This window comes from Leucopleurus acutus (assembly GCF_964270905.1).
Source record: "Leucopleurus acutus genome assembly, chromosome: 9".
NCBI lineage: Eukaryota > Metazoa > Chordata > Mammalia > Artiodactyla > Delphinidae > Leucopleurus > Leucopleurus acutus.
The window spans coordinates 48,030,067-48,054,025 of record NC_139144.1 but is presented as its reverse complement, the minus strand read 5'-3'; the positions used below and the strand labels follow the sequence as shown (position 1 = coordinate 48,054,025).

Sequence of the window (23,959 nt, the reverse complement as noted above, 5' to 3'; positions counted from 1 at the left end):
TCTTGACTTAAATCAACCCATTGGCTTAGATTTGTCACAAAAGTGTAATAACTGATACCAGATTTTCCCCTAAAAACAGATTTTGATAGAAAGGAGAGGAAGAAGGAATACAGAGCTAGGTGTCTTAAGGAGTGATAGAAGAGACAACAGAGAGGAAATAGAGACACAAAAAGGGAAACAGGGCTCCTGAGATTATTTATTTTGCAGTATTGCCTAGGGTAGGCTTGGGAACAATCTGAGGATTGAAAGGTTTTGACAGATTCATGTTACTTTAGGTGTTTCGATACTATAATTATACTTTTAGTTAAAGGTGGGTGTGCATGCACAGATACATACATATGTTTTTGTATTTATGTGTGTGTACATTATATATATGTATGACCGATCTAAAATGTGAATATAAATGCATATATGTTTGTTCAGACTAAATATCTTTTAGGATTGTTCATTTTAAAAAATTCACTCTTACTTCGGTGCTTGTGCAAAGAGAGACGGGGTGAGAAGGTATAGAGACAAGAGGGACTTTCCAAGTTCAAGTTCATTACAAGCTCCCACTATCTCAGTCAGAGGGCCCCTAGGGAGATCAAACTGATACCCACCCTGTGACTCTTGGTGTTACAAATCTAAACTATTTTGGATGTCCTCTTCTTATGCCCTCCCCTCCCCAGCTACTAGAATGCTTCCTCTGTCATAACCTGTTAACATCACTTTTCTCTCAGGGCATCTAACTTCCTGCGTCATGACACCAGAGGCACAGGCTGTTGTCTCATTCTGTGCCGTTGCCTTGGATGTCCCTCAGCCACCTCCGCTTTGGTACAAAATAAGCCCATTATTTTCCTTCAAAGAACCCTACCCTGACTCCTATATTCTCCATCTCAGTGGATGGTGTTTCAGTTCACCCCATCTCCAAGCTAGAGGTACAACCGTCCTCCCCAAACCCTCTCCCTAACCTCCAATCCATTCAGTCACTAAATCCTGTTCATTCTACCCCAGAAATGGCTTTCCAATCCACGTGTCCCTTTATTCCAATGGCCCCTGCCTTAGTTTAAGGCCTCATTATCTCTCACCTGGACCATTACTCCTCTTTTCCCACCTCCAGTCTCCTCTCCCCGCCTCCTTCTCTTTATCGTTCCTAGTGCAACCAAATGTGACCATACGACCCTTGCTTTTAAAACTCTCCTGCTTTCTCCTGGTTGCCTGGCCTATGGAGGAAGTTCAAGCTCCTTAGCTTGACACATGAAGCCATTTATAATTCGTCCTCAAATTATCTGTCCAGTTTTAACTCTCGCCCTTCTGCCAGATACACCTTCGGCTCCAGTTAGATTGAGCTTGTCCTCATTTCTTAAAATGCCATTCCCTTTGGATTTCCCCTTTGCCCCCACATGTTCCCTTTTCTTGGAAATACGCTTCCCCCTACTCTTGCCTTGAAAAACACTTACTTAGTCTTAAAACTCAGCTCAACACCACCTCCTCTGTAAAGGCTTCCATTACTCTGCCCTGAACTTAACTGCACCGTCTCTGGAGCTTCATCCATAGCTCTGCTAAAGTTCTTAATACCTCTTGTACTTATCCGTTCACTGAGAGACCATGGACTTCTGGGCAGGGACTGTGTCCTAAGAGCCACCCCTGAGCACTGCAGTAAATGATCAGTACCTGCCACTGGAATTCATTGATTATGAGGAGAGCTCCGTTTAGGTACCACTTGCTGGGTGAAACCTGAGTTTGCTCTTGTGTAGGAAGTTTTTAGAAAGGGACATGGGTTGACTAAGGGAAGAACAAAGGGGTAACTCACACAAACAGGAGGAGATGGACTGTGCACATTACTGTCTGTAATTTACTTTGAAATGCTCAGTAAAACCCAGAGTTGGCAAATCCCCATGGGCCAAATCGGAGTCTTCACCTGTTTTGGGAAATAAGTGTTATCCAAACACAGCCATGTTTATTCATTGAAGTACTGGCTATGGCTGCTTTTGCATTTCAAAGGCAGAGTTGAGTCACGGCAACAGAGAGCAAATGGCCTGCAAAACCCAAAATCTTTACTATATGGCCCTTTACAGAAGGGGTTTGTTGACCCCGTGATATAGACCATGTGATATAAATGCGTGTGTGAATTTCAATCTACAATCCAGGGGCAGTCTGTTGCCCTAATTGGAATGTCCCATCTCGAAGTCGGTTTGTATTTAATCAAATAGAAATATATTAGAGACCTTTCTGTCCCTTTTTGAACATAATATAAAAATCTTGTGAGTCCTGTAATCTTGTCCCCATAGGAATGGCATCCTAGGCCTGACTCCTGAATGGTTCTGCATCCACCTACTGGTCTGGAGGTTTCTCAAGGCCTTAGTCCAGCTATACAGTTAGCTGAATCCTGATGCTTGAATACTGTTGCACTGGCTCAAAATGAATCTTTCATGTCTATGAAGACTTCATAAAAGGACAGCACAGGGACTTCACTGAGTGTACAAAATAGGGACACTGCTGTGTGCCTGCTTGCTAGACGATGTCCATACATGTAGTGAACCTCAGTCCACAGCTGCTTTAGTTGTAACTTGGTGGGGAAGAGACTACAACACTCACTTAGCAGTAACTATGAGAGGCTCTCCAGTTTTCACCTAAAAGAAATTAACAGTTGCTTGTGACCTGATCGGCTGAAGTCAGTTCCCAGAAACTTGCTCTAAGGACGATCCCATTTGTCTCAATACATTCAGGAGGTAGTTCTCTCACGTGCAGGTGATTGGGGAGCTGTGAAACGAAGCACCCACCTTGTGCGATGTGCATGCATAGTTTCCCTCCCTGTCTCGCCTCTGGGCACAGGCAGGGGAAGCTCAATGAACAAGAGCGTGGATTGGAAGGTGGGAAAGTGCAGGCTGAGCATGTGTGCACTTGGAAGAAACTTGAGAGGGTGCAAAGTGGGGAGTGGATACACAGACAGATGAGGGAGAATTGTGACCCCATACAGAAAGATCTGCCAATGTGGCAAGGGGGTGATTCAAATAGTATAGTATTAATCGGTTCTAATGTACACGATTACTTTTGGTGGTGGCAGGGATGTAATATAAAAATATTATTTGTAACATTTAATAAATAATGATAAAATATGGAAATATTAAAAAATCTCATATTCAAGCTCATAAGCCCCAGAGCTATTTCAGAACTAGAAATCTGGAGACACAAGCCTGCTATTTAGAGCCAAGGACCTGAAAACATCCATACCTCAGTTGATTCTCGACAGCGTGGGGCAAGATTGTCTTTGATGTAAAACAGACTGAATACACGATTTTAGGCTCACAAATTAAGCAAGACAGTTACTTACGGACTCAGAAATTTCTTTCTGGGGTTCTGGAGCGGATTCAGTGAGTTCTTCCCCCTATATCCCAAATCCAGGTTGAAGCAGTGGTGAACCCAAAATATGAGAGGTAGGATTCAAAATCCTCACAACTTTTTTTAAACAATTTTTGCTTCAGGGTATCTACCTTTGAAAAGAGAAGTAGAAAAGCGAACAGGAGGAGCAATGAAACATTACTCAAAATCTGTTTAAAGAGACCTTTTGGGGGCTTCCCTGGTGGCGCAGTGGTTGAGAGTCCGCCTGCTGATGCAGGGGACACGGGTTTGTGCCCCGGTCCGGGAAGATCCCACATGCCGCGGAGCGGCTGGGCCCGTGAGCCATGGCCGCTGAGCCTGTGCGTCCGGAGCCTGTGCTCCGCAACGGGAGAGGCCCCAACAGTGAGAGGCCCGCGTACCGCAAAAAAAAAAAAAAAAAAAAAAGAGAAACCTTTTGCACTCTCCTTAAAGTAAACAGACACTTCCCCATCACTTGAAGTCAACCACTAGGGGAACGAAATTTTAACGCATTTTTACCTCATCTGTAAGAGGCCATCTAAAATAATTTAATTATTTAATTTAATTTAATAATATTCGATGGCCCAAATAGGCAAAAGAATGACTTAAATGCTTGTTATCCAAAGTGTCTGTCTGTTATCTGTGAACTACTCTGTGGAAGGGGCAAGTCTAACCCATAATAAGTTTAACAGGCAATTACCTCTGGTTTTGGGAATTGCAAAAAGCCAGCCAGTCCAAAAATATATCCCTCATTGCCTAGAACAAATTAGTAACTCCTTTGATTAAGATGATACAGTTCTTCAATGATTAAAATATAACATGTCTCTGAAATGTGTAATATTGCTGGCCATTCTAACACATTAACAGCCCAGTGAGATTGAATAGACCAGTCGCCCAATAGGGCGTTAAGGAAATGGGAGCCCAGGTTAGAAAGGTCTGGAGAAAGAGGGAAAGTGGGAAGGTTCTGAGCGTGGTCTGCTCTCCTTAGGGCCAGGCGTGCTGGTACCTGGGGTAGGCTGGGAACAGCATGAGGCCATGTCAGGCCCTGCTCCCAGATGAGTGCAGAAGGAAGGATGGGGTCAAACTGAGGCCTGCAAACACATTAAGCATAAATTTTACTTATTTCACAAGCTTTCTGGGTGTGGGCCCTGCCAGAATGTGTTATCAGTCTCCAAAGAACTGGAGTGTTTCATTGTAAAGTGACGCCGATCACTCCCAGTCACGGTGAGTCAGTGTCTTGGCGTGGCTCGTCAGGAAATGTCAGTTCACGTGAAGGGTAAAGCAGCATAGGGAAAGCCATCAGATCAGCACTGAGTGTATGAGGAATATTCAGCACGTTGTTCTTCAAGATAAACTCCTGACGTCAACTTGTTTACTCTTCATTATCTGTTTTCATAGGAACAGAGCACAGAGAATAGAAGAGAATAATCCCAGTTACCATGTGTGTCTCTCATCTCTTTAGATTACCATCCCTGTTTTCCACTCATTCTGCACTTCTTAGTTCATTTTGATTCTATGGTTATTTTCTGTCTTGCTGCTGGCTTGCTCCATCTCTTATCCAAGTTAGGTAACTTTTAGAACATGAACTAATCTTAGCAATGCCCCCAAATCCTGTCCTTTCTTTTTAGTCCTTCAATTGCAGCTACCCGAGTTAAACAACTCCAGGGCCAACTCAGCACTTACTACAAATGAGTAAAGACAAGGGATTGTACTCCCTGAATGAAATACTAAACGTCTTTGTCTTCCAGTGTTTCTGTGTTACAATTTAATGCCACTATACACCTCATTGGCCTCTTGATTTTCATTTTTGGTCAGGATAATCCCATGATGTGGTACTTGGAAGGACAGTGTGAATTCCTTTCCCCTGGAGCTGAGTCTTACCTTGAAGGGTAACAAAGTCATCAAATAGATTAAATGTGCTCACTGGCTGGGTCGGTAGCAATTAGATTCATTTCTTTGTGGAACATCTCGAAGTTGGGGTCATTTCTCTTCACCACCCCAATCACAAATATTTCCACATCGATGTCACTGGCATCCTTCACCACCTCTGTCAGATTCTTTTCATCTCGTGTATCTGTCTGCTCATCAGTGATGACCAAGGCCACCTTCTTCACACCCAGCCTTGCGGCTTTGAACATGCGGTTGGCGGCATGGAGAGCTGTGGCTGTGTAGGTGCCTTCTCCCAGATACTGCATGTTGTCCACGGCCCGCTTGAGGTCGTCCTTGCTGGAGAACTACGTCAAATGATCCACCTCCTCTACCTTATGGCCATAGTTGATTACGCCTACGTGGGCCGTGGCAAGGTCCAGCGCAACTCTGTCAGTCAGAGTCTTCACAAAGTCTTTGATAATCGGAAAGTTCTCCGGTCCCACACTTTCTGAGCTGTCAGTCACAAAGAGCAGCTCTAGCGGTGCCTCTCTGCATTTATGCCCACAACCTGAAACACGAATGTTGACATAGAAACACAGCGGGGTTGAAAATTAAAACATCACTGATTGATATCAGATAGGTGAGGGGAGGGGGGAGAGGGGCAAGGATGAACCTAAGGCCAGACTGTAACCTTCCTTTTCTGTGACCGTGAACACAGCTGACGATTGTCTCCCTTCTGGTTTCTAGACCTGCCTTTTTAAAAAAAATGATATATCACAAAAAAAAAACAAACCTCCCCCACAAAAAAAACAAAATGCTGTAGAGGATAAAACAATAAACAGCTAGCCAATTTCTAAGATTAAAAAATAAAATAGTATATATATATTTTTTGCGGTACTTGGGCCTCTCACTGCTGTGGCCTCTCCCGTTGCGGAGCACAGGCTCCGGATGCGCAGGCTCAGCGGCCATGGCTCACGGGCCCAGCCGCTCCGCGGCATGTGGGATCTTCTCAGACCAGGGCACGAACCCGTGTCCCCTGCATCGGCAGGCGGACTTTCAACCACTGCGCCACCAGGGAAGCCCTAAAATAGTATTTTTAAAAGATTCGGCATCCCTGTGTATGCCTTCCTGATTCCATTTCCCTCCTCCATAAGAGATAACCACCATCCTAAATTTGCCCTTTATCATCTGACCATTTGTATTTAATCGGAATCTGAATGCTAATATTTCAGTCTTCAACCTTATATGAAAATGTGAACATGAATACTTGCTCATTGGCATGGCCAATGGGTAAAGTAATGGGATGAAACATTTTAATTGTGGGGGAGGGATTCAGGTCTTTAACTGGACCCAAGAGTAGCGGCCCCCTAGCTACTCTGGTTTATGTCCCCAGTCACGCCCTTAGTGACCACTAAAGTGGCTCTGATCTTATCAAGGAGGCCAGCAGTCCATCCATACTGTGAAACTGTTCCAGGGAGATGATCTCAGAACACTGGTCAGTAAACAACGTCTGTTTAGGGTTTATCATTCAAAGCAGTTGCCAGAGTTCCTTGGCAATAAAAATTATCAGGGTTCCACTGGTGTATTCATATCCTCATGTTGCCCAGCAGCCCTGCCACGATAAATCCTCAGGAAACTGGCTGCTAGTTTACAGCGCTTCTAGAACTCAGAAGCAGTGTCTAAATCGGCCTGTCACCATAGAGAGTCCCAGGCTGCTTCTTAAGGTCTGGAAGTCTTTTGGGGGACAGATCAGTTCTGGGGTTCTCTGTATGGAAGGATAATGATATTTCTGCCTCCGTCCATTTTCAACACAGAAGTTACCTTCATTATCCATTAATTGCTTGCCTTTTGGCTAGTCTTTTTGCTTTACTTCCTTGTTCTGGTAACCCTGTTTTAAGTCTATTTCGCCATAGAAGCATTTAGATAGAGTTGTGACACAAGATGACCTCTGGACTCTGTCCTTTATGCCTCTGAAGTAGCAGGCGCTCTAGACGTAGGCCTCAAAACTCAATTTAGATAGACTTTTTGCTTCAGGAAAAACACAGACATTATCATCACCAGCTAGGCTGGATTCACACACCAGTTAGGCCCCTGTAGTCCTGCTTCCTTTGTTGTTCTTTCCTTCTCAGGCTCAGGTAAATGTCACTGAATACAAATGAGCTCTGTGCTAACAAAAGGCCTGGCTGCCCACAGACCCAACTATCTTCACACTTCTTAACTACCCTGGGAAAATGACTTTCTTTTCTTAAATCAGGATTCCCACATCCCCTCACATTGCTTCCTTTCAGTTTCCCACTGAAACTGAAAATGAGCTTGAAACTTTCCCACGAGCTCTACAGTATACATATTCTGGGTGAGCACATTATCTTGACAACACAGAACATAGTGGGGTTGGTACTTTAAAGTGATGGTTTTTTTCCTTGGTCATCAAATCTTACCACATATTTCAAAAATAGCTTGGTGATTTCTTTTTTCTGGAGGAAGAGAGGAAAATGTATTAATTGTGTGACCATATTTTTTCCTATAGTCATGAAAGGTATGTCTTATTATAATCAGCATTGGGCTATTTGACTTAATCCTTCCACTGCAAATAAAATACATAGCACAGGGGCTTCCCTGGTGGCACAGTGGTTAAGAATCCGCCTGCCAATGCAGGGGACACGGGTTTGAGCTCTGGTCTGGGAAGATCCCACATGCTGTGGAGCAGCTAAGCCCGTGCTCCACAACTACTAAGCCTGCGCTCTAGAGCCCACGAGCCACAACTGCTGAGGCCATGAGCCACAACTACTGAAGCCCGCACGCCTAGAGCTCATGCTCAGCAACAAGAGAAGCTACCGCAATGAGAAGCCCGCACACCACAATGAAGAGTAGACCCCGCTCGCCACAACTAGAGAAAGCCCGCGTGCAGCAACAAAGACCAAACACAGCCAAAAATAAATAAATTGAATAAATAAATAAGTAAATAATACATAGCACAGAGGTTAAAAGTTGCGTATAATATATCAGAATTGAAATGTGTTTGAGCTGTGAAATGTAATAACTCAGACTTGAAGTTCAAATTGCAGCTCCAGTATTTATCAGCTGTGTGACCTTGGGCATGAAGTGACCTAACAGTGTCTGTGTCTCAAGGATGTGGTGGGATTAAATGAGGTAACACACCCACAGGGTCTGGCCCCACAAAAGATGTACTACCTACAGTCGGCCCTCCATAGCCATGGGTTCTGCATCCATGATGCGGAGGGCTGACTGTGCTGCGCCATTTTATATGCGGGACTTGAGCATCCACGGATTTTGGTACCTACTGGGTTGGGCGTGGTGGGCGTTTCTGGGAACCAATCCCCTGCAGATTCTGAGAACAATAATGGTGTGGGCAATGCATGCTTTCAGTTACACGGTTTAACCCACATGCACTGACAAACCAGGACAAGCACCAGGGCCAAAAGGGATCTCATCCAATGCTGTATTCCCTCCTTTTTTTCTGTACCAATACCCAAATTTGCAAGTCTTCTCTCCAGTTTCCTAATACCCTCACGTGGGCTCTTCCATGAAACCTCCCTGGGTTCCTGGATGCTCCTTCCAGGTCCCACTGCTCACCAGCTCCATCAGAAGGGCCTGAGATGAGCTGGGTACTAGGAATCAGTCTGCCAACATCCTGCCCTGCATGGCATGTTTACAAATGCCATGGGATGAGACTGAAGAAAGAAGTCAGGATTCTACATCTGCCAAAGACATGAAGCTGACAGGGATGATTAACTTAACAGATGAGAGAAGCAGAAGCCCAGAAAATCTCAACTGGAAAGAGCAGTGGACCTGTTCTAAGAAGATACAATGTAACAGTTGCAAAAGTAAAGTTTTAAAGGAGAAAACCTATAATGACAGAAGTGAGGTGAAGGTGACATAGACGGTAACACGGCTTAACCGAAGCATGTACAAAGAATATTCAGGGCATTTTAATTTAATTTCTTTTTCTGTAAATTGAGTAAAAGCCAATGATTTCAAGTGGCTATACAAAAAGAACTCCCAATGTGAGATTTTAAAAATTATATGAAATGAAGGAGTCAACAGTTATCTTTTTTTTTTAGGCTGTGTCATGCTTTTCCACATTTAGAGAGACATTTAATAAATCTGAAACTAGAGTATGTCTGGAAAGGGGAAATGTCTATTAATATATTTATATTGTTATCTAGGAAGGGGAAATGTTATGTATTTAATATACTTGTCTTTAATTTTTTACAAGTGGAGAAAATACTTTTCACTAAGTTTTATGATTATAGTTTTTCACTTAACATTATGTAGTAATTAATTGCCCATATTATTAAGTATTCTGAAAAACTTGATCACTGAAGTCAGATGCATGGCCACTTTAAGGTTCTTGATGCAGACTGCCTTACAATCCTCCAGATAAGTGTAGTAACTGACGCCTCTAACAACAGTATATAAGAAAACCCGTTTTGTTTTGGAGACACAACACTGGTTATTATTATTATATAATCTTTGCCACTTGATAGAGCAAAATATCTCATTGTTTTAAATTACACTTACTATTGTGAGGCTGAATTTTATATGTATGTTTCCAAGTTGTATTCTCTTATGCACAGTCTTTGTCTTTTGTCTGTTTCTTTCTATTAGAATGTTTGTCTTTTCTTGACTTGTAAGAGCAATTTATATATCAAGGTTACATTTTAATTCTTTTCACTGTGCTTTTATGGCATAACCAGGTCTAATATGCTTTAAGTAGTCATATATATATGTGTGTTTGTGTGTGTGTGTGTGTGTGTGTGTATAAATCTTTTCCTTGTATTCTTTGCTTTTAAGTCACTGGAATAGTTTCACCCTTTCCATTAAAATTGCTGAATGACCACGTTGGCTACTCAGTGCCAATAATGAAGGCATCAAGTTTATACCCCTCAAAGGACTCATGTTTACATGAGTCTAGTAAGAAGGAGGCAAATAAATAAATACTTTTGTAAGTACTATTCTATTGGCTTGGAGCTAAGGAACCACGCTGGTCTGCTGGCAATACCAGGGATGGGAGAGTGGGTGTGGGCCTGTGGTCCAGGGACGTTAGGCAGACTCTGACCGGGGTGGGGTGGGGAGAGGAGGAGAAAAAGCTTTCCAGGCAGAGAATGGAACACACAAAGTGCAGTGCACTGGAGTACTTGATTAAACTTGTGACTCAGGGAACGTGACTGAAAGAATGACAGGAAATGTGAAAGACAGATGGACTTTAGAAAGCCTTTGTGTCATGCTGAAGAGTGTGGACTTATCCTGAGCACTGAGAAGAGACATGGTCCGTAGCAGAGAAGGTGATTGTGGCAGCCAGTGGAGGGGTCTGAGGTTCCTGTATAGTTCAGGCAAAGAAGATAACACTAGGAAGCCGTGGTGGTATTGATGGATGGGAAGGAATGACCTGGAGGGACATTTCAAAAGGAGGTGAAGGGGGTTAGTGAGTAATTGGAAGGAAGGATGAGGGAAAGGAGTCTAGGAGGCAAATGATAACGGTGCCGCTTTTTGAGATAGGGAGGGATGGAACAGGGGCAGGTTGAAGCTAATGAAGGTCACTGGTTCAGCTTGATTCTGGCTGGGTTTGAGGCACCTGTGGGACACCCAGCTGGTGATGTCCAGTAGGCAGTAGGATGTGAGGTCTGGTGCTCAGGAGAGGGGTTCAAGCTGGAGGCAGATTTAAGAAATGCCAGCGTACAGTTGGCTGTTGAAACAGGGATGGCAGACGAGATTGCGTGGAGCAGAGCTTCTCTCCCTTTTTTAACCCCTTCCCACCCCCTTTTGTCAAGCATATTCTTTTCTATATTTATAACATAAAAAGATTTTTTCATTCTCCATACAACTTTACTGTAATATTAAATTAGCCTTTTCAAACTGTACATCCCCCTGACTTTTTTTTTTTTTTGCGGTACGGGGGCCTCTCACTGTTGCAGCCTCTCCCGTTGCGGAGCACAGGCTCCAGATGCGCAGGCTCAGCAGCCATGGCTCATGGGCCCAGCCGCTCCGCGGCATGTGGGATCTTCCCGGACCAGGGCACGAACCCGTGTCCCCTGCATCAGCAGGCAGACTCTCAACCACTGCGCCACCAGGGAAGCCCCATCCCCCTGACTTTGATAGCTGTCCCTCCCTGAGGGTTTGAAGACTGGGAAGAAAAGACTGAGAGCATACACTGGGAAACACTGACATTTAAGGGACACACGGAGAAACAGTCTTTCTGAAGCAATTTGGTGTGAATGATTAAAAACCTGAACTCTATCAATGGTATTTGCCTCTTAAAAGAGGGCTTTGTTAGTCTGGACTGAATCTGCCACTGAGAGTGTTTGGGAATATATTTCATCAGGGAGAGAATGGGGGTGGGGAGAGGAAAGGTGCCTTCCAAGAACAGCCTTCATGGAGGAATAGCTGGGATTTGGCGTCAGACAAGCCAGCTTTGGCTCTAAGGGCTCTGTTACTTGTTATTGAGGTGTCTTGGGGCGTATCGTTCAAGCTTTCTGCGTGACTTGGCGTGCCCTTATCTGGAGGGAAGACACTACTACCTACCTCATGGGCTGTCATGTGGATTCATGTGGGTTCTGGGCGAGAGGGGGCCGCGGCTTATAGCTTGTCCCCTTCTCCCTGCACCCTCTCCCCACCGGCCCTGTGCTGCACCGGGCCTTAGCCAGCACTTATGCGGTGAAGCCAAGCTCTGTCAAATCCCCCCAGATGCCTGCCTCTTGGCCACCTCGTGCATACAGGCCAGTGCTGTCAGCTTCCAAACTTGGGGCCATTTGGGGCAATTCTGAGATCCTGTGTATCCAGAGCGCAGTACAGAGGGGGGCATGTGCTCAGGGTGGTCACTCCTCACCTGGGGGAAGGGGTGTAACTGGAGGACTAGAAGTCCAGGGGTCCAGAGTGGGGGCCGTACTTTACATGGGGCCCCCAGGCACCTTGCAGTACTGGGTCAGGGTGGTATTGATATGAAGGAGCCTGTCACATATAAGAATCTCATTTAATGCTGACCTTGGCTTTCTAAATGCTACAGAAAGGGAAGAGTGAAGGAAAAGAGAATTGACATCAAACCATACCTGATTTTGTCTGCTCTGGACCCACATATCACTTCTATCACAGCATTTATCAAACTATAGGTGAACATCCTTTGCTTGTCTTTCTCTCCCGTTAGGCTGTGAGCTCCTTGAGTCCAGAGACATAGTCTTTTACTCTCAACTATCCCCCCAGTGCCTGTCTTAGATCCTGACCCAGGGTAGGTGCCCAATAAACGTTGGTGAAGTGAATGAACAACTGCATGGATGAAGGAAACCAGTTCCCCTCACCATGTTGGGACAGGAGGGAGGGTATACACCTATGGGAAACATTCCTCTGGGCACTGTACATATACCCTCCTCTGCTACTTTAGGGAGAAATTGCTGCATATATAGCTGCTTCATCCTCCATAGGCATCTGGGGAGGGTCTGACTTCTGGTGGGGAACAACAAAGAGAAAAAGGCAGATGGGCCATAAAACCATGCACAGTTCTGTTTGTCACATGTCCAGCTCTCGCCTTCACCCTTGAACTCCCACCCCTGGGTTTTCCTGGCATTATACATAAGGTCAACATCCCCAGACCATGACCCACCAAAGAATCAAAAAGGGAAAAAGCCTACTTAGTGCTCTGTGGTGACCTAAATGGGAAGGAAATCCAAAAAAGAGGGGATATATGTATACATATGGCTGATTCACTTCGCTGTACAGTAGAAACTAACCCAACATTGTAAAACAACTATACTCCAATTTTAAAAAAAGGGAGGGGGGAGAGAAGGTCCCTATTTCTCCTCAACTCCAGGAGATGTAGTGTCTCAAAGTTAGAAAGGAAGAAGTAGACTTTGCTATAGAAATTCTAGAACTTTCCCATCCTGTGAGACTTTCAGGTGTCAGCTTTTTATTTGTAGTGGTGCAAACAAAAGAGAACAAAAGAGAGAACAGGGAAAGTTTGTACATCATCACAAATATTTGTTGAACAGGTGAATCAGTACAGAAAAGTAATTGCAATTTTGTGATTGCTGTTGTCCTCAGAGCACTTCTTAAAGGAACTCGTTCAGGAAAAAAAGAGCCCCCGTGCTGAAATGTGAAGGATCATGTACAAGAAAAAGTCCCTTGCTCATGTGGCTTCTTTTAAACAGCTCACCTCCTTGTTAACCTTCCTACGGGGGGGGGGGGGGGGGGCAGTTATATCTCTACCACAAGGCTGGATAAGGGCACTGGGTGTTATGTCTCCCTCACATTCGGGTTCAGTTACCTCCTGCATCTATGTCAGCACTAATTCTGTGTCAAAAGAAGTCACTTCTAAAGCTAAAACACAAATGCAATCATTTTGTGAGCACAAACCCCTCAATTACCCTCCAGGATTGATACTCACTGTCAGTCCTCGGTCTCCTCTTGGACCTTGTAACCCCTACTTAGTGGAAGAAGAGTAACAGTCAATGTAGATTGGAAGCAGTTACTGTGTACAGTTACCATAAGATGTTAAAAATCACTTCTTGCCTGTTTTCCTTGGGGTCCGGGATCTCCAGTTTCCCCTTTATCCCCTTTCTTTCCCACATCGCCCCGTTCTCCATGCTCTCCCTTTATAATACAATGAAAAGATAAGCTTGGAATGTGAATATTAACACCAAATAAGAAGAACCCTAAAGTTTTATTTCTTTACAACTGTGGTACCTCTTGAAGACCTGTGGTTCTTGTTGATATGAATACACTATATGAAAAAAAATAGGGGGACATTTTATTTATATCCCTCCAGGTACCATAATCTAATTCATGATGAACTCGGGACCTCAAGGTGAGGAGACCATGAGATGCCCTCCAATTAGCTCACTGCCTTGAGGAACTTCAACTGTTACACAGGTTAACACCTGAGTTATCTGGTATCTTCTTCATGGTAGTTGTAAGGATTTATTCCTTATCATCTGGCTTTTGAGTTTGAAGAAAATGAGATTTCATAAAGTAAACATGTTTGTAGTTAGGAAAAGAAATACATAAGCATTCACTCTGAAATGGATTTTTTTCCTCTGAGCTTTGTAAGGAGAAGAGTGTCAAGTGCATGAGAGCTCTTCCAGAGTTCAAGTTAAGCTACCGAGATCCTAAACCTAAGCATTTCTCTTAGGTCCTGAAATACTTACCTTCCTGCCAGGGAGGCCATGGCCTGTCATGCCCTTTGGCCCAGGGAAGCCTTGAGGTCCTTGCTCCCCCTGCACTCAATATGTGAAAGGGATGCTCCTGTTAATTTCCCAAGATATTTCTCAGAATATACTTTCGGTCTGATATACATCTGCACTTTCAAAACTGCATTATCTAAATTTGGGAGGAAATACACATATAAGTCAGATGGGCTCAATACTTTGGTAGTAAAAATTTAACTACTTATCTGGGGTGGAAGTGAGGGAGTTGGTTTATAGCATTTGTCTGTTTCTGTGGTGTAAATACTTCCGCCTTTGCCAATTTCAAACTGTGAACTTGACATCAACCGGTTCACAAGTAACAAGCAGCTGTTACTGATATTTCAGTCATGATATTACTGGTAATTTTTATAATCTTCTTTACATTTTCTATATTTTTGATACGTTGAAAGCATGTATTATCTTAATAATGGAGTACAAGAGGATTTAACAGCATCTCTCCCCAATTAATGCCAAGGAGCGTTTATATAATTCACCGTACACTCTTCGTTCCATACCTGATCATTTGTAGCAACGGAAATCCATTTATCTAAATTCAATACCTCCTAAATTTGGAAAATAAAAATCTTTTCCTTTCAGGACTTGTTTTTAACTTTCCCCATCATATCTTAACATTATCTGCCGTTCCTGTACCCCCATCTTCAAAGCCACACAGGTTTAAAAGGTGTTCATGATGTTGAACATGAAACAGGAATAATCACTAACAAGTATACAAAAGTCATAGCGCTGATGCTGCTTGGATCAGCGACCCCTACTTTAGATCATTATTAGCAATGAGTCTGTGGCGAAGGTTTGAAGGACCATGGGCTCCCGGGATTTGATTTGCTTACCTTTAGCATCTTTCTCAAAGGTATCCTGACCATGCCCGCTAGAATCACTGGTATGCTCAATGAAAACCTCAGACCAACTTAATGAGAATCAAAGATGGAGGTAGGGGTGTAGTATGCATTTTGCCACAGGCTTGCAAAGGCTGGAGATCCAAGGCTCCAGAGGCAGGATGGGCTTTAGAAGGTCACTCCTGGAAGGGGCCACAGAGGGTTGCTTGGAGACCATTGTAACTTCAAATATCAGCATTCCTGAGCCCCTTGTCGTAGCTCATTGGCTTTCAAGCTTTTTAAAAACAGAACCGTTTCTTTTTAAAAGTGTTATAGTGAAATATTTCAGACACAAAATTTTATATGGAAAAAGACAAACACTGATGTAACACCATATTAAAAACTTAAATAGTACAGATACCATTGAAATCCCCAATGTACCTAATCCCCTTCCCTGAAGGAGAGAGGAAACCTCTCTCTGAAATTGATATGCAACACTCATATCTACGTTTTTATGCTTTAACTACACATGTGTATATTCTAAAACAATGCACAATATTGTTTTTATATTTAAACTTCAAATAATCGATACATTTATGCATCTAATTTGTATTTTAAATCTCAGCACTATCTATTTGCAATTTATCTGTGTACATATATGTAGTTCTAGTTTGTTAGTTTTCTCTGCTCTACAGCATTCCATTAAATAACTAGACTACATTATCCTAGTGATGGGCATTTAGATTGTTTCCAGTATTTCCCTATTACAAATAATGCTTCAGCAAATAGTCTTGTATATATCTTTGCACACATCCCTAGGAGAGAACTCTTTCATTGTAACAAATCTTATGCAGTAGAGTACAAAATAAAATGAATATAAGTGGAGATTCTCTTGTTGGTAAATGAAGTGCTCAGTTCTTCCTGCATCCATCCCTATCCCCTAGCCAAGCTGGCTTGGCTAAACTCTGAGGCCCTTTTCATCTCTGTCATGTAGTATTTCTAAATGGATGGCAGGTAGGGGGGTGTAGGTTTGCCTCCTCATTTAAACTCCAGAGGTCTCATAGCAAGTTCTTTACTGTGGTCAGATTGCAGAGAACTCATTTACTGAATGTCTTTTTCACCCTGTTAACACTTGAGCCAAACACAACACTCTAGCATAGAGGGCTCATAGTGAATATTTATGCAGTGATGTGCACAGATGTCTCAGGTCTATCCAAGGAGACTCCCCCCTGAAGAAGGAGTGCCCCTTAGGTGCTTAGCTGGTTAGAGGAGACAGGCCGGGATCATCAGTCTGCTTTATTCACTTTACAGAACAGTCCCCAGGAAACCTGGAGACCCAGAAACTTGGATAGGGATTAGAGCCAGTTAAGTAAGCCCCAAACAGTAAAGCAACACTCTGATTCCAAGCTGGACATTCAAGCAGGACAAAGTAGAGGAGAAAAATCTGTTCTGTTTCTAAAGATTACACTGCCAACACAGGCGTAATGAAGAGGAATAGGTGGGAATATATGGGTAACACAGCCCAACCTCATTACACTTACTGGAAAACATGCTCTACCCAGAGTGATCTGCAGCCTCATCCTGAATATGAAAGATAGAAGGGTCTGTCTACATACAGACTAGCCTGTCATACAGATTAGGTAGCCAGCCCACAGAGTGCGATGAAGATTCCTGCCTGAGATGCTGCCATTCTCTGTTCTCATTCAAAAGAAAATTAAAAACAAAAATTACAAGGAAGGTATCCTCTGAAGAAAGATGTATCAGTAAATGACACTTTGGCATAAATTAGCGATCTCAGATTTTTTGTGGAGGGGAATAAGGACATCTTCATTCAACCAACCAGGTCCCTGGTTGAAAGGTGGTTTGGGGTTGTCAAGGCTATGCTTGAGAGCACGGGTACCTGAGTTGCGGGGCCAGGAGGGTTCCTAGCCAGGTGTCAGGGAGATTAAAGGTTCTTGGGAGAAATCTGTAGCTGGCTTTGTTCCAACCCCAAAGGACAGAATAGTGTGAAAAACAAAGGGGCTGGGACTATGGCGTGATGGTGAATTACCACTGGGGATTATATATTTAGAAAAAGTGGGTTCAGAAAGAACTTGATACCTTTCTGACAGTTATTCAGAATAATTATTTATTTTACAACCTTTTAGAGTCCCACAGCAGCTAATCTAGAGCATGTTCAATAAATGTTTATGACTGACTAGGTGCTTTTGAGAAATGACACAATTTTCTTGTGAAGTTAAAAGCTACTGTGGCTTCATTGCCATGCCCTGGGGGGGAAAGCCTCAGAATAGCCAATTATCATGTTAGAATCAGCTCCATGTTCAGGAATTTATTTTGCATTACTTCATAATATAGACATTTTATATATAATGGTTAACATTGTACTTATTCCAGGCAGCTGGATTTCCCTATAATAAAGGCTTTTTCTTTTTTTTCTTTTTAATCACCAGTTTCCCTTCAAAATACTTGAAGGCTTCTTAAGTAGACTATCTGGCTGAAAGCCTTTAGCAAGTAAGTCCATGCCTTGGCTTGGCAGAGGTGAATACTATCCAATCAGATTTTTTTTCCTTACAAGTCTCAGGAAAATGATAGGCAATGATTTCAGGATGGGTCGGAAGCCACTGCACAAAAGAACCTGTCTATCTGAAGATATATAATTAAGTCCACATTTCAAACCCAGCTTCTTAACCACTATAACTCAGTCTTAGATCTTTTCTGCTAAAGTTGGGATCATTTTAATTTTGCAGATGATTGCTTATTCTCTGGGAGAGAGAGTTCTAAGGGTAATGCACAACTACTTGAATATTTTAATAGATTTGTGTGACGTGCGTATTACCGGTACGTCAGGAAACAACAGTGTTTCTTTCCAAATGTTTTCTCAGTAAGGTGCTATAAGGAAAAAAATCAAATTCATAGATGAGCCAAAAAATATAAAATGGATGTCTGGCTTCCTCTTAGGATGTAGAAAACTAGGCTGCTTTTATTCTTAAAACCTCACCAAAGTTGCTAACTAATCTATGAAATCGCAACTTTCCTTGAATCTACCATAGAGCTGTGGTTGCAGAGCCACCAGCTTACACAAAATCTAAGGAAACACAGGCTCCTCCAAGGAGAGACAGGACATGGGCACTTACCTGCTGGCGATGACAGATGTCATACAAGCTAATAAGAAGAATTCAGCTAAAATTCTTAACAAATTGCTGAGTGTGGGCTACTTGGAGAAGACAAAACTCCTGGGAGCTCCAGGCACAAGGCAAATTCATACCCACCCACCCACTCTCTTCTGGGACCTCACCAGTGCTCAAGAGAGAGACTGGGGACAGGGCAAGTCCCGAAGTTTCCCTAGTGGGGCAGACTTAGGGGAGGGAGGCAGCAGCCCCCCAGGGGAAGGCCCGAAGCCCCCATGGGACAAAAATCAAAACAGCTAGGGGAAGTGAAGCAAACCTTTAGGGCACAGATGACGATCCATGGCAGCTGAGGGAAGGAAACAGACTAAAGCCTGCAGGAATGAATCCTGGGCCCGGACCTTTAGACACTAAAGGTCCTCTCTCTATGGCCCTCAGGGCAGCGTCTTTTTTAATAACCCAAGAACTGTCAGCCATGTATGGCAAGGGTTTTCAAAACAGCTCCCATGGAAATTTCCATGAGCTGGACCAAGATGCTACTAATATTAATATTGATGACTACGTTCATTTCCTATTGCCCCTATAATGAATGACCACAAATTTAGTGGCTTAAAATGACATAAATTTGTTCTCAGACAGTTCTGGAAGTTAGAAGTCCAGATCAGTTTCACTAGGCTAAAGTCGAGGTGTTGGTAAGGCTGGTTTCCCCTGGACACTCTGAGGGGAGCAGCCGTTTCCCCTGATTTCCTCAGCTTCCAGGGGTCACCTGTGTTCTTTAGCTGATGGCCCCTTCCTCCATCTTCCTCCCCTTCATCACCTCTGATTCCATCATCACATCGCCTCTTCCACAGTCTCTTCTCCCTCTGTCTCCCCCTTTATAAGGACACTCATGATTAAATGTAGGGCCTACAAATAACCCAGGATAATCTTCCCATCTCAAAATACCTAACTTAATCACATCTGCAACCTTCCTTCTGCCATGTAAGGTGATATTCACAAATTCTAAGAATTAGGACGTGAACATTTTTAGGGGCCATTATTCAGCTTACCACAGTGGCTTTTTCCATATTCGTGCAAAAAGAAAGTTAATTATTATAATTTTTTTTTGTAATTTACCTTAATGTAATTCAGTTTAAACAGTACCATGAATGTGTGTATGTGCAAGTTAATTTACACTCTAGGGGTGCTAAGTTAACACTTGAAATACTGTAATCAGTAGTCCACACTTCAAAGACAGGTGACTCGACTCTTGCTATCTGAATTGGCTCCACAAGGATGATAGAAACAATTTATCCCTGGGGGAAAAAAGGGGCGTTCAAGACGTGTGGTAGCTGGAAGTGTCGTATAGGCCCTTTCCTCTTTCGTAAGTCGGTTATAATAGCCAGGTGGGCCCACACCCCCATGAATGCTTCTGGTAGAGTACCCTAAATTCTAGAGCTCATTCAGAACAGGTGCCTCTTACCCTCATCCCATAATAAAGAATACTGTCAGGGCTTCCCTGGTGGCACAGTGGTTGAGAGTCCGCCTGCCGATGCAGGGGACACGGGTTCGTGCCCCGGTCCGGGAAGATCCCACATGCCGTGGAGCGGCTGGGCCCGTGAGCCATGGCTGCTGAGCCTGCGCATCCGGAGCCTGTGCTCCGCAACAGGAGAGGCCACAACAGTGACAGGCCCGCGTACCGCAAAAAAAAAAAAGTCCTGTCACCTGATCTGATTAAGAGGTTAGTTGGTCCCATCATAAGAACATTGTTGTCGTTGCCTCAGAGGGATCATTTTAGGCAAAGTACTTGTTAAAGTACTTAAAGAGACAGAATGGAATTTGGACCCAGTTTTCAGTACGTGTTTTTGTGCCTACTTGTTAATAAGTAGCTGAACGTAGGGTAGAATTCTGTATGAAACTTGCTTTAACTGAAGCATGGCACCTAACAGGAAGTTTGTCTAGGAGAAGGCAGGTCACTCCTGCTGACTTCTAATCTTCAGAGACTACCGACAGTCACTGAAAAGAATCTGACAAATTGTGAACGTCCATAGTGGCCTAGTTCAGCTCACAACAGTCATAGCCAAATGTGCTCGATTTGGCCATATTTCCCCCCAGTCATTTTTCTTAAACTTTTAGTCCCTACTTCCACTTTTCTGTTTATAACTACCAGCAGATGATAAAGTAATGAAACAAGTAGCAACATGAATATTTGCAAATAATTTCAGCAAAAGCCAAGCCACTTCACGGGACTCTGATTGTTTCATGGACACGTGTGCTAACCGTTAGGATGTTCTATCCAACTCACAGAATTTAGTCCCGTTTTCCAGTAACAAGATGGTTCTTAGCATAAAATCTAGAATTAAATACGTTGGTAGGTCACAGTGCAAAGAGCATCATAGCTTCGAGGGTTTTCATCAGCTGGATTCAGTTGCATAAATTGACTTATCCTGTCCTCCTGCCTAAATAGCCGTCCGTAAAACCTGCCAAATTTCATGAATATCTTGCATGGCATTTGAATACACTTGACCACAAATGATAAATACAAAATGACAAGGTCGGCTTTATGGCAGCTCCTCTGCTAGAGAGAGGGGACTCTGGATGCTCCCTTTGCTGGCCATCTCCATGGTGCAACCTGCTGGTTTCCCTCCTGAGTTTCTCGTGGTTGGTTTGTGTCATCGTCGGTTTGTGTTTTAGAACTCCGGTGTCTCTCACGGTGCTCTCTGTGCCCTCAAGGCAGATGTTTGCCTTGGACCCTTATTCCTGTCCACATCCATGGTGACCGTCTGGGGGATAACCCCCAGTTCTCTAATCGCCAGTCTTATCCCGGTCTCTAAGCTCCAGGCATAACATGATATCTGCTCTCTAGACCTTTCCTCCTGCTGGCCATTTCGGAACCAAAACTGTCAAATACAGAAACTCTCCTTCGCCACATCTGCCTTTCTTCCTGGCTTTCCCTCTTTCACTCACCTCTCAGTCTTCCAGGCTTGGGGTTCTTTTTCCATTCTGACCTAATCTGTGCTCCCGGAACACGTTCATCCCATCTGTGGGCAAGTCCCAGCCCACCAAACGCGTCCCAGGAGTCTTCCCTGACTCGCCCTCCCCCCAGTCAAGAGTAATTCCCCCAGATCTACCCACCCCTCTCCTGTAGCCTGTCTCAGAACAGGTTTGGATGCTCGTATCCTTTCTGCCCTGCTTATCTTAAACTCCCAAAATTGAAGCACTTCATCTTACTTATCTTCCCACCCTCTGAGGTACTAATTTCAGGGCCCTGCATATCGCCCTGAGCTAGAGACAAGCCAGCTTATCTTGTGGAGGCGAGCCATCTCTTTGGTAGAAGTTGCCTAGAGACCATGCATCCTAATCTCTGTCTTGTTGAGCCTCACAAACCCCCATGGGTACCTCGGTAAATTTCACGATGAGCATTTGGGATCCATGTGGAAAAGAGTTAACAAAGTAGAGATGCATGGAAAAGTGCCAGCAGAGATTTCCTCTTGTGGGTTAACCAAAGGAGGTACTGGGTTGGCCAAAAAGCTCACTCAGGCTTTCTATAAGATGGTACCGAAAACCCGAACGAACGTTTGGGCCAACCCATTATTTATAAGCAGGTTGACTTTATTTATATCTCCTGTGGCACTAGCCCGGGAGACAGTTGAACAAAGCAGGTGAGGAGTTTGCCACAAGTCCGAAAACCACAGCGACTCATTGAAGAAGGCTTCTGCTGACTGCACAGGCCGCTCCAGCTGGGCTGCGAGTGTGCAGGCACAGTGGGAATGCTGACCTGTGCCGCCACAGCTGCTACCACAGCAGCAGGACATGGAGCCTCCTGCTTCCGGGCCTCCTGGCCCAGTGTTCAGTCCCTGTGTTTGCTGAATGAAAGGATTCCAGGAAATGGTATATGCTTTCAAATGACTCTTCTCTTTGCCATATATCCCTTCATTAACACACAAGAATTGACCCAGAAGCAGCAGTGTGCTGATTTAATACTGAGGTAGGCTGAATAATGGCCGCCAAAGCTATGCAGGACCTAATGCCTGAAACCTGTGAATGTTATCTTGCTTAGGGGAGAAAAGGTTTTGGCAGATGTGACTAAGTTAAGGATCTTGGGTGGGGAGATTATCTTGAACTCTCTGGGTGGGTCCTAAGTGCAGTCGCACATAGTCTTACAAAAGAGAAGCAGAGAGAGACTTAGCTGGCAGAAGAGAAGAAGGTCTGCTTGATTGAAACAGCAAAACGGAGGCGGAGAGAGAAGATGTAAACCATTGGCTTTGAAGATAGAGGAAGGGGCCATAAACCAAGGTATACAAAGAATGTGGCCCCAGACTCTGGTAAAGCCAAAAGGAAACAGAATCCAGTCCCCACCCCCAGTTTCTGGACTCCCTGTCAATGCCTTGACTGTAGCCCCGTAAGATTCATTTTAGACTTCTGAGCTCCAGCACTGAAAAAGAATAAATTGGTATTGTATTAAATCACTGAATTTGTAGTAGTTTGTTACAGCAGCCATAAGAAACTATCACAGATATGAATCTTATGGTTCCTCCCACCTTTAGCAGATCAGATCACAACACAGAACATTTTGCATTAAATTACCAAGAAATAATTTGGCTCAGAAATCATTTGTATTTCAAGTTGTCAGAAGGTGAAAATTCGAACATTGAAATGAGGAGGCTGTGAGCTGCGCCCAGGGTGGCTTTGGATTTTGCAGGCAAAGACTGTTCTCTGAGAAGTGATGCTCTTCTATGGCTTTTCTCCCTCCAGGAGAGAAAGCAATGCTGAAAAATATTTCACACCAAAGGGAAGTCAGTGTACAACTTTGCCTTTGCAGCATAGTTGGAAATTGGCAGAAGGCTATGAGTCACTAAGGATGATGGTTCAGATTCAACAAGTCCATCCCTTCTAAACTTGCCCTGGCTCAGATGCACATCACCTGTGGACCAAACTGTTACAATAGCTTCTTAATCCATGTCTTTATTTCTGCTCCTATGCCTCTATACCAGAGATTCTCAACTATGGGGCAGGGGGAGGAGATGCTACAGGAGACCCAGAGGATGCAATGGGAGGAGCATATTTCCAACTACACAATCCACCTCCTACCCTCACACCACTACCTAAAAAGGGAACAGTGAGAATAGTTGCTGATGGAGTGTTCTGGACATGTGAATGGTATGGAGGCAAAAGAATGAGAAGCATTGTTCCAAACTAAGTAACAAATATACTAAAACATTCAACTGGCTGTGTCACACCTGTTCTTAAAACTCTTCCAGGTTTTATACCCAAGAGAAAGGAAAACATAAAAATGTGCCCACAGATGTTCGTAACAGAATTATTTACGATAGCCAAAAAGTGGAAACAACACAAATGTTCAACAGAAGACAAATGGATAAACAAAATGTGGTATATCCATACAATGCAGTATTATTTGGCCATAAAAAGGAAGTTCTGATACAACATGGATGGCCCTTGAAAACATTATGCTAAATGAAAGAAGCCAGCCACAAAAGACCACATGTTATGTGATTCCATTTATGTGAAATGTCTGTAATAGGCAAACCCATGGAGACAGAAAGTAGATAAGTGGTTGCCTGGGACTAGAGGTTTAGTGGGAAGGGAATGGAGAGTGACT

General features: G+C 43.7%; 2 protein-coding genes across 6 annotated transcripts in view; one reads left to right on the top strand and one right to left on the bottom strand.

Annotated features, from left to right (window-relative positions):
• The window catches only part of MIOS (meiosis regulator for oocyte development), a 238,446-nt gene that overhangs the window by 34,491 nt on the left and 179,996 nt on the right, over positions 1-23,959 (top strand). The window lies entirely within an intron of this gene.
• Positions 1-23,959, bottom strand: part of COL28A1 (collagen type XXVIII alpha 1 chain) — a 159,537-nt gene that overhangs the window by 14,481 nt on the left and 121,097 nt on the right. Inside the window, 11 exon segments of the mRNA XM_082846829.1 lie at positions 3,314-3,367; positions 3,371-3,413; positions 3,415-3,469; positions 5,221-5,251; positions 5,253-5,573; positions 5,577-5,776; positions 7,647-7,664; positions 7,667-7,682; positions 13,604-13,639; positions 13,729-13,809; positions 14,364-14,432. Coding sequence (XP_082702955.1) covers positions 3,314-3,367; positions 3,371-3,413; positions 3,415-3,469; positions 5,221-5,251; positions 5,253-5,573; positions 5,577-5,776; positions 7,647-7,664; positions 7,667-7,682; positions 13,604-13,639; positions 13,729-13,809; positions 14,364-14,432 — 924 coding nt within the window.